Here is an 11254-nt window from a genome sequence, read left to right as displayed (position 1 = left end):
TGGTGTTTTTCCAATTTTATGCTGATGTTGTTTACCTCATGTTATTAAACATTTTCTGCTACACTCAGACTCCGTGCTTGCGAGAGGGGAAGTATTGCCTCTTAGAAGTACCCAGGGGGGTGGTATGTAATTGTCCCAGGTCACTGGGTGGGGGCTCGAGCCGGTTTTGCATTGCGTTATTGAAACGGAACCCCTAGATACAGAACCCGGCCCTTGTTGCTGCCAACTTAGATGGGCAGAAGGGTTACAAATACATCAACTAAAATGTTGAACTGAGATTTCCTGTGAAGTCTATTCTACTTAGGCACCAATCTTCTGTTAAAATTAATGGAAATTAATCCAACAATGTTTCCTGGTATATTCAGCATTTCACTGCCCTGTAGGAGAAGGAACAATTTCTCCACCCCCCTCACAAGAGATCAATTTATGCCATAAATTATGAAGTGGAGGAATTTCTCCCCTTATTCCCTGTGGTGGTGATGGTGATGTGGTGAGGGACTTGTCACACCTCAACAGTCCCCTCCCTCCCGTAGGTCCCCGGGGAGGGCAGATCAGCATTGTATGTGGCTAACACTGTTGCAAGCATCGCAAAGCATGCTGGGAAGGGTTAAAGGTGTGAGTGAGGAGTGACAGTTTCCTTTGAAGGTTACAAGATGCCGAGAAGGGGGGAAGAATAAGAAAAGAGCAGAGAATGAGTTAACTCAACACTGTAGCTAGCTCAGTGCGAAGATAAGACACTGGCCCCCGCCCAAGGACACTGCCCACAGCCGAGACTTGGCTGACAGCCAAGAAAGACGGGGGCTTGAATGTGCCCGAGCAGCCATGAGAAAGAAAAATCCAGCTGCACAGACCTGCAAAACAGCAAGGCCAGCAGGAAGGAAAACAAAGTTTAGGGGCTGCAGAGATGGAAAACACAGACGAGACAGTGAAAGGGGGAGCCGAGCCTCGTGTCCCTGGAACTGGGGTGTTTTCGGAACGTTGAAGAGACCACAGAAAGCCGGTTTGGACTGGCACAGAGGACACCAGGTGCAGAGGTCCCCGAACGGAGCATCTCTCCACCCCCCACCCTACCCCCCCTGAGGATCCAGGACTTAAAACCCTCCTGAGAGCTGGAGCAATTTGGAGAGCAACAGCAGACCTGGACAGCCTGAGCACAGGAGAGCACTCTTGTTCACCTTCCCCCTCTCCACCCCCTTCTGACGTTACACCCAGGCCTGGCCAGTCTTGGGTAGTGCGTATGTGAGTATGAAAGTGGGTTAGGGCTTGGGGCGCTAATGCTTCTTCCCCCCCCCCCGCCCCGAGTGATGTGGGAGACTTCCCAGCACTCTCTGCTGTTGTTTTATTATTTTATTAATAATGCTTTAAAATTTAGACGCTTGATGTGTTCTGTCATCTCTTCCCCAAAAGCTCCTGTGGCCTCAGCCTGATCACCTGATACTGCAGGCAGATTGGTAACAAAAATCTGTCACCGACTGGCAATGCCTTTTCTGTTTCCTGATGTTCACTATGTAGCAGTAATAAAATACAGCTCTTTGGAGAGTGGACCTTAGGAAGGGAGAAAACCAGGCTGATGTGCAACCCTAACTGGGGAGTGACTCTCCCCATGCCATAATGAGTGTGGGATGATAATATAAGAACAAGAAAGTCATTGGGGGGAAGACGCTGTCCCTGAACTCAAAGTCTAGAAACAATCTGGCATGTGTCATCCGGGCTAGTAAGACTCTATCAGCATTCGCCACCCCATTGAGGCACACAGTGAGCCAGATTCTCAGCTGGTGTAAATCAAGGTAGCTCCATTTGTGTCAGCAGGGCAGATCCCCAACTGAGGACATGCAACAAGACATGGAACTCAAACTCCATCTCTGTGAAATGCTGCTATGAACGCTGACTAGCACTGCAGAGGGAAGGTGAGGCTAAAACTGCTAATATTCACCTGAAGAAGAGCTCTGTGTAGCTCAAAAGCTTCTCTCCACCACCAACAGGAGTTAGTGCAATATAAGATGTACCTCACCACCTTGTCCATCTAATATTCACAAAGCACATTCATGCCCCTGTTTTTTGGTGGTATAGAAATACAGTCAGGAAGATGGTGACGTTGTGCAGTGAATATGGTTTTATAAAAACATGATAATAAGTGAATATAATGTAACTGGAATATGCTTCATGCAATAAGTCTCTTGTAAGGTATCATTACAAATCTTATAATCTACTTAGTGTGATCATCCTATTTGTATAAATGTACCACTCTTGTATCTGAAACTAGAAATATAAAATATAACTCTGAGGGCCTATTGTAATTATGCAAAGTGTGGGCCATTAATGGTGGTTTGGAATCTTGATGACTCCCATTGTCTGCAGATGGCTGTGTTTACCTGTGAGTCTTCCTGTATATGTGTGTGCTGGCAAGTGGGTAATGAAGTCTTGCAGTGACATGTGATCATGTCACCTGAACTGGAATCCATCTTTAACCTGGTGCTTTTCCAGTGAGGGGGGGGTGGAAACACAGAGGGACAAAGGGTTCCCACCTTATGCAAAAAATATATAAAGGGGTGGAAGAGAACAGAGGGGGAGAGAAGCCATCATGAAGAATCCCCTAGCTATCACCTGAGCTGGAACAAGAGCTGTACCAGGGGAAAGAATTGTGCCCAGGCCTGGAAGGTGTCCAATCTGAGAAAAAACTTACTAAAGCATCTCTGAGGGTAAGATTATCTGTATGCAGTTTGATTAGACATAGATTTGCACATTTTATTTTATTTTGCTTGGTGACATACTTTGTTCTGTCTGTTACCACTTGGAACCAATACATCCTACTTTCTGTATTTAATAAAATCACTTTTTTCCTTATTAATTAACTCCGAGTATGTATTAATACCTGGGGGAGCAAACAACTGTGCATATCTCTCAATCAGTGTTATAGAGGGCGAACAATTTATACGTTTACCCTGTATAAGCTTTATACAGGGTAAAATGGATTTATTTGGGTTTAAACCCCATTGGGAGTTGGGCATCTGAGTGCTAAAGACAAGCACACTTCTGTGAGCTGTTTTCAGGCAAACCTGCAGCCTTGGGGCAAGTAATTCAGTCCCTGGGTCTGTGTTGGAGCAGACGGGCCTGTCTGGCTCAGCAAGACAGGGTGCTGGAGTCCTGAGCTGGCAGGGAAAACAGAAATAGAAGTAGTCTTGGTATATTGGGAGGCAGCTCCCAAGGGGGTTTCTGTGATTCAACCCGTCACACTCACCCACCTTGTCCATCTAATATTCACAAAGCGCATTCATGCCCCTGTTTTTTCGTGGTAAATGCAGTCAGGAAGATGGTTCTCACCTGTAACCACAGCACAGCCCAAGCTTGAAGCGATGAGCTCTTATTTCTCAGGGCTTGGCCACCAGGACGTAGGTTCCTCAGCTGAGGTTCTTGTCTCTCCTCTTTCTTCAGAAACTGGATTTTCTCAGTGAAGAGACCTGCAGTTACCTGAAGAAATGAGCAGGTACATTTGATCTACCTTTGGAAAATGAGCTTATCCTTAGATTTAAAAAGTGTAAATGCTGCCTCATATTTGTATTCGGTTTTCACTCTTTTTAATATGGTCCCACTTCAACCTTTCTCCCACTTGGTTCATTTTGTGTCTCCAAAGCTTTATAGCTAACAATGCCTAATGGGACTTGTACGGTGTGACTTGTATAATTGCAACTTTTTTAAGACTAATGATCCTATGTGTAAAATATTTGAGATCATGAACAAACACCAGCTTACATTTTTGGGAGATATCTGTCCAAGTGATGGCCAGTTATAATGGACTTACACCACCCCTTTATTAATAATCAATATATGCTGCCATCTAGTGGGCATTTCTGAAAATAGCTGCCCATATATCACCCTTATAACATGCTTTCACTTAGGGAAGAAAAAAGAAATGCACAAATACAGAATGGAGGATAACTGGCTTGGCAGCAGCACTGCTGAGAAGAATGTGGGAATTGTGGTGCATCACAACCTCAACATGAGTCAGCAGTGTGATGCTGTTTCAAAAAAAGCAAATGCAATTGTAGGTTTCATTAACAGAGGCATAGCATGCAAGTCTCGGGAGGTGATAGTACCACTCTGCTTGGCTCTGGTTAGGCCTCAGCTTGAGACTGTGTCCAATTTTGGTCACCAATGTATAGAAAGGATGTAGAGAAACTGGAAAGGATCCAGAGGCGAGCGACAAAGATGGTCAAAGGGATGGAATGCAAGCCATATGAGCAAAGGCTGAAGGAATTGGGTGTGTTTAGTTTGGGAAAAGAGGATATTAAGGGGGGATATGATAGTGGTCTTCAAATACTTGAAAGGCTTCTATAAAAAAGATGGAGAAAAGTTGTTCTCTCTTGCCACAGTGGGCAGGACAGGAGGCAATGGGTTCAAACTGCAGCATAGCAGATTTAAATTATATCTCTGGAAAAACTTCCTAACTGTAAGAACAGTAGGTCAATGGAACAGACCGCCTAGGGAAGTCGTGGAATCCCCTTCCTTATGTAACTGCTCCGCCAGTTGTAGTCGGCAGCAACAGGGGCCGGGTTCAATATCTAGGGGTTCCTTTCCAACAATACAACACAAAACCGGCTCCAGCCCCAACTCAGTAACTTGAGACAATTACACACTACCCCTTGGGCACCTCTAGAGGCAACAGTCCCCCTCTCACAAGCACAGAGTTTGAGTGCAGAAAAGAAAGTTTTAATAAATAAAAAGGGGGAAAGTAACCTGGCATTAACTTGGGAAAACGCTGCAAGCAGGATTCATAACATAAAATCATGAGCAAAACACCCACCCCAGAGTATGTTGGGCAGTGTCCTTGTGCCTCAAGTTCTTAAGTCCAGCAACCAAAAGTTCCTTTAGCGTGCCCCTCTCTTCACCAAACACCTCTCACAGTTATTGTCCTTGGTCACTAAAGACCAAGAGTTCAGAAGTGCATCTGCGTGAGTTCACCTCCCACCCGGGGGGGTTGGGGAGAAAAAAGCACCTTGCTTGCTCCGCTGCCCAGGTTCTTCTCCTAACATCTGCCGCTCCGCCGGCCATTCCCTGTACCCTCTGGAGTGGTTTGAGGGCCCACAACTTAACACAGCTCTGTGTGATTTCAGCTGTTAGTGGGCAGGCCCAACTACTAGAGAAGGCTGGAGAGTCTCAAGCATCAGAGACACTGCTGCAAAACAGGTCTAATGCTTAGAGCTGGTTATTAGTGATTTCAATTCTGCTGGTTTGTAACAAGACTTTCAAGTGAGTCTTACTAAACTCTATTATTAAACAGTGGCAAAAAGAAGGCTATACCACAAACTACCTGTCCCCGCCCTCTCTCAATTCCACTTGGCTTTGACACCCCTGTCTCCTGCCTACCGAATGCAGTTTAGCTGAAGGTGAGTCCCTCCATCAGGGTATGCCAAGAACAGTGCCCTCCACCAGGGTATGCCAAGTACAGTTCTGCTACCCTTGATCCCTGCATAAGGATACACAACTCTTTATTACCCCTGCTCCAGTAACAAAGTGACTTGTGATCCAACACCACCAAAAGTCATTATTTAGGCAAAACATTTCCATCGTGCCTAGGCAGAATGGGCATGTCTATGCAAAGGTCAGTTCATCACTAGTGGTCAGGGGAGAATTCATGCAGACCTTGCTTACACTTATAAAAGGGGGAAAAAATCCCACAGGGGAAAATACTTCACATAATGATGAAACTCTAGGTGATGGCCTGTTAAAACCAACTGCCCATAGATTAATAAATAATAATATTAAGCGTATATCTGCTGTCACCTACTGGGCCTTTCAGAAAATAGCTGCCCATTTCTCCTGCTTTGAATGTGCTGCCCTCTAGTGGACAACTTGCAGCATCACTGACCTTTCCTTTTCACATTACAGGACTTTATCCTGTTCTGAAATATATTGGCTAATACGACAGACCTTTCCTCATTTCTTTCAATCTCCTGCCCCTAAGGTTCATTACACAGCATGACAATCTATTGCTCTGTTCTTACCCTCTGCTCTCTTCTGGAGTTAACTACAGTGGATGTTGTAGCTGCCTCTTTCCATCCTTGATGCTCTTGTGTCCCCGTTGGTCATCGTTCCACCATGGTACACTTTTTCTATCTTTAGGTAGTGTTGGTAACCTAGGACTAGCTAGGCTGTCTGTCTCTGATTCCCTTATTAACACGGCTTCAGAATTCCTCAATATCTTCATTTATACATTGCTCACTCACATTCCTCTCACTTTGGTTTCTAAAGATATTTCCAGTTCATTACATAGCATAGAGGTCCACTGATACACAAAATTCCTTCCTCACCATTTACACTGATGCCATCTAATCTGTATTATACAGTTTTACCTCTGTCCACTTCCCTTTGCTGGTCATTTAGCATCATAACATCACCTTTCTTGACTTCCACTTTGGATGCTATCCACTGGGCATCACCACTGCACCTTTCCCACTCCTCTACCCTCCAGTGACCCTAGACAGCATAATCACATCTTTCCTCATTTCTTAACTACTGCTAGGTGTACGCTGTTCCAAATTAGAGCAACTGGGAACAAAACTGTACAACAGCATGATTGCAACATTAGTGGCTGCAAAAGCACATACAATAGCAGTGGCTCTCAAAGGTTTAGCAGGTGTTTCCCATCCATCCAGTGCATTTCTGTTGCTGTGGGGTCTGTTTCCACTGGAAATGCATAGATTGAACCTGTATTAGAGAGAGCCTGAGACTGTGCAGAGCGGAGACAACACAACACACACACATACGCAGCCGAAAAACATTTGATGACAGAACCTACCGTGACAGAATCCCAGTGACTCTCGAAGCTGAGATTCTCAGAGGTATCTAAGAGAGTTAAGCATCCAACTCCCATTTCAAAGGGATTTGGGTGCCTAATTCTGTTAGGTCCCTTGGAAAATGGTTTCTGCAGGGCTCAAGTCCTACCGTTCTCACTGATGCCCAGCTTCCCTGCCCCTGCACAAGCCCTGACGTTCTCCCAGCGACTGAGCCAGCACTGCCATTTTGACATCACAGGAGCTCTGCCTGTTGGTAGGTTGTAGCCGCTTCCTCTCGCCATAGGTTGCCTCACTGTGTCCTGAGAACTAACCCTCTCGGGACGTACACTCATTGCAATCAGTTTTAGGGACACTCATTGTAACAGGTCCCCTCCCTTTGAAATGCTCTGTGTAGCTGGCAGGAGCAAAGCAGCTTCTGCCCTGCAGGGTCACAGGCCAAATCCCTCCTCGGTGCCCGTTTGACAGACCCGACCCCAGAAATGGCCTCAGTTCTACATGTGCCCTGGCAAACCCCTACCTGGGTCTGGACAGTCCCAGTGCCCCTGACTTGTGAGTCTACCTCTTTGTTTGCCCAAGTTCCCAGCCTCCAAGGGCCCTGTGAGCCTGGTGCTGGTGCTTTGTCGGAGCTGGTCCCACCCGGGTTTAGCCCAGATAAGAGCTATGAAGCTGTTTCTGGTGAAGTGTCCAAAGGGCACTGCTGGGGCCTGGCTCGTTGCATCCAGCCTGTGTGAGTGCAGGGAAGGTGGGGTTGCAGAGTGGTATGATGGCAATAAGCACAATTTCACGGGTGCCAGATTTCCCAGGTTTACATCCCCATATATGCTGCACCAGGAGTTAGTATTTTTATTGTCTAACAATAATTTTGATCAAAAACAGCTTTTATGGAAAAAAAAGGTGGTTAAAATTGTCTCAATTCTGCCTGGTGCCCAGTTAAACTCCATGATGGAAATATGGTTATGGCCACCTCCCTCCCTGGTCCTTCCACTAACATGGACAACACTGACCCGAGTTCCTGCTGGATTGTCCATTGTGTCCTTTGGGTCACAAGAACTGCAGCACAAAACATGATGTCACACATTGTGTTTTGTAATCTAATTCAGACAGTCAAATAGAAATAAAACTTTATTATCTAACATAGAGAAACAATGAACAGGGGACATACACAGGGATTTACTTTGATCATTAGTGGATTTTGTGCCTTACACTATGTCAGCCCGGTTCAGTTTCAAATGCTGTACACACTCCTCACATAGGGTGAATGTTTAGCCAAGACCATGGACAAAAATACCATCATACCCCGTTTATCAGTGCTGAACATGAGAGAGTGACAGAGCTGTCCACAACTTTATTTTCCTCTATGATGTGTTACATGGAGACAGCATTGAACTGTAAACACTGTCTCAGTAACTCCATTCAGAACATCTCCATTTTTTTCACATTACAGGGTGAGATTTTCAATGGGGGTTTTCAACTCAATTTCAATGGGGGCTGATAGCCAGAGGTTTTCACAGCTGCCTGGCTGATTTAGGCAAAGTTGTTATCTAGGAATCTCTGCATGTTTTTCTGAATGCCACATATTTACTGACTGCTTTGCTCAAGGCTTCCTTGACCTCTCTGTTTCTCAGGCTGTAGATGAGGGGGTTTGCCAGGGGAGTCAGGACTGTGTAACAAAGAGAGAGCACTTTGTTTAGGAAGCTTAACGTGTCGCGTTTCGGTAGCAGGTACACAATCATTAGGGTTCCATAGTAAATTGTCACCACAATGAGGTGAGAGGAGCAGGTGGAAAATGCCTTCTGCCTCCCCGTGGTGGAAGGGATTCTCAGGATGGTGGCGATGATACACACATAGGATGTCAGGGTTAGTAGAAATGGAGGCAAGGTGAATACACAGGCTAGTATGAAATTCAACAATACGATCAGGCGTGTGTCCCCGCAGGAGAGTTTTATCAATGGGATGATATCACAATAGAAATGGTCAATTTCATTCGGGCCACAGAATATTAACTGTGACATGAATAATACAAAGATGTCGGTAACCAAACAACCATTTAACCATGACCCAGCAGCCAACTGGAGGCAAAATCTGGTATTTGTGAGAGCTGAATAGTGCAAGGGTTTACATATTGCTAAATACCGATCATAAGACATCGCTGCTAGGAGACAGCATTCTGTACCTGCCAGAGTACAAAAGGAATACATTTGTATGAAGCAGCCACTGAATGAGATGGTTTTGTCCCCAGTGAGGAAACTGGCCAGCATCCTGGGCAGGATGGTGGAAGTGTAGCAGGTCTCCAAGCAGGACAAGTTCCCCAGGAAGAAGTACATGGGGGTGTGAAGGTGCTGATCAGCCACAACAAGCACCACAATGAGGGTGTTCCCAGCCACAGTTGCCACATAGATCACTAGGAACATCAGGAAGAAAAGAATTTGCAGGTCAGGGAGATCCCCGAATCCCAGGAGGATAAATTCTGTGACAGATGTTTGATTTCTCCAGTCTGTGTCTGCCATGGGTTGAGTCTAGGAACAATAAAGCAAACTGAAATTGAATTGGAAGAACATAGAGCTGAAAGGTAATCAAGAGTCATGAAGTAATTCCATAAATATTCAGAAACGCCCCTCCCTCTCCTGGCTACCAGCTGCAATTTTAAGGCTCAATGTTGACTTCAGTCAAAGTGCAAGGAGTCTCAGGTCGACAACAGATCTTTTGTATCCATGTAGACCACCCTCTGCCATATCAGAGCAATGACTAATATAATTGTCCATATCTCTGGTAGCTGAATACTGATAATCAGATCAGTCTCTTTCTTTATCTATTATTGTATCCCATCTAGTGACATACTGAAGCTTTACAATGATGCTTAAATGCAGTAGTTCACTTCTTGCAATTGCCAGAATCATGCCATGGCTTAGGAGTCAAAATCAATATATACATCAACTAAAATGTTGAACTGAGATTTCCAGTGCAGTATATTTTCCTTAGGCATCGAACTTCTGTTAGAATTAATGGAAATTAATCTAACAATGTTTCCTGGTATATTCAGCATTTCAATGTCCTGTAAGAGACGGAATAATTTGCACCCCCCTCACAAGAGATCAGTTTATGCCATAAATTTATGAAGTGGAGTAAATTCTCCCTTAGTTCCTGTGGAGGTGATGGTGACATGGTGAGGGACTGGCGATGCCTTTTCTGTTTCCCGACGTTCACAATGTAACAGTAATAAAATACAACTCTTTGGAAGTTGGATGTTAGGAAGGGAAAAAACTAGGCGGATTTAAAACCCTAAATGGGGAGTGACCCTCCCCATGCCATAATGATTGTGGGATGATATCACAAGAACAAGAAAAGCACTGGGGGGGGGGTGAGAAGATGCTGTCCCTGAACTCGGAGTCTAGAAACAATCTGGCATGCTGAAGTCCTGCAGTTCTCACTGGTGCCCAGCTCCCCTGCCTCTGGGCGAGTCCTGACGTGCTCACAGTGGCTGAGCCAGCACTGCCATGTTTGGCACCACAGGAGTTCTGCTTGTTGCTAGGCGGTAGCCACTTCCTCTCACCATAGGCTGTGTCATGCCCCGAGGAGGGGGCCCTGCATGCAGTAGAGATGTCCAAGACACCTTGGGCAGGCTGGACACCGTGTCGTGAGAACTAGCCCTCTTGGGACATGCACTCATTCCAGTGAGTTTTGGGGACACTCATTGTAACAGGTCCCCACCCTTTCGTCTGCTCTGTGCAATTGGTGGCAGCAGAGCAGCTCGTGCCCTGCAGGGCCACCTGTAGAGCCCCTCGTCAGTGACCATTTGACAGACCCGATAGCAGAAATGGCCTCAGTTCTATGGGTGCCCTGGCAAAGCACCAGCTGGGTCTGGACAGTCCCAGTGTCCCTGGCTTGTGAGTCTACCTCTTTGTTTGCACAACCTCCCCGCCTCAAAGGGCCCAGTGAGCCTGGTCCTGGTGCTTTGTTGGAGCTGGTCACAGCCAGGTGTAGCCCAGGTAAGAGCTATAAAGCTGTTCCTGGTGATGTGTCCAGAGGTCACTGCTGAGGCCTGGCTGTTTGCATCTGGCCTCTGTGAGTGTAATGAAGGTGGTTGTTTTTCAGCGGGGTATGGTGGGGATGGAATTAGGCACAATTTCAGAGGTGGCAGATTTCCTAGGCTTATAACCCCACAAAGGCTGCACCAAGAGTTTGGACAATAAAAATACTAACAATTATTATGATAATAATGGCTTTTTTACAGATATTAAAAAATTGGTTAAAATTGTCTCCATTGCTCCTGGTGCCCAGTTGAAAACTCCATCATGGGAATATGGTTTTGGCCACCTCCCTCCAAGGTCCTTCCTCTTAGATGAGTGCTGAGATTTTCAATGCGAGTTATCAACTTAATTTTAATGGGGCTATGTGACGGGACCCCCGGTGTACAACTTGGAGCTGTGGGTCCGCTGTGCCACCTTACTTCTCCAGCCTGG

The 11254-nt window shown here is 45.8% G+C and overlaps 1 protein-coding gene across 1 annotated transcript; it reads right to left on the bottom strand.

The window, feature by feature from the left end:
* Positions 1–8335: 8335 nt before the first annotated feature.
* Positions 8336–9301, bottom strand: LOC135887495 (olfactory receptor 10C1-like). The gene is made up of 2 exons (XM_065415238.1): positions 9004–9301; positions 8336–8967 (listed from the first exon to the last, which is right to left on the bottom strand). Exons 1-2 carry the CDS (start codon positions 9299–9301, stop codon positions 8336–8338), a joined length of 930 nt encoding a protein of 309 aa, XP_065271310.1.
* Between the last annotated feature and the right edge of the window lie 1953 nt (positions 9302–11254).

This window comes from Emys orbicularis, chromosome 13 (assembly GCF_028017835.1).
Source record: "Emys orbicularis isolate rEmyOrb1 chromosome 13, rEmyOrb1.hap1, whole genome shotgun sequence".
Lineage (NCBI taxonomy): Eukaryota > Metazoa > Chordata > Testudines > Emydidae > Emys > Emys orbicularis.
Note: the sequence above shows the minus strand (reverse complement) of the source record. Positions and strands in the feature narration are given on the sequence as shown.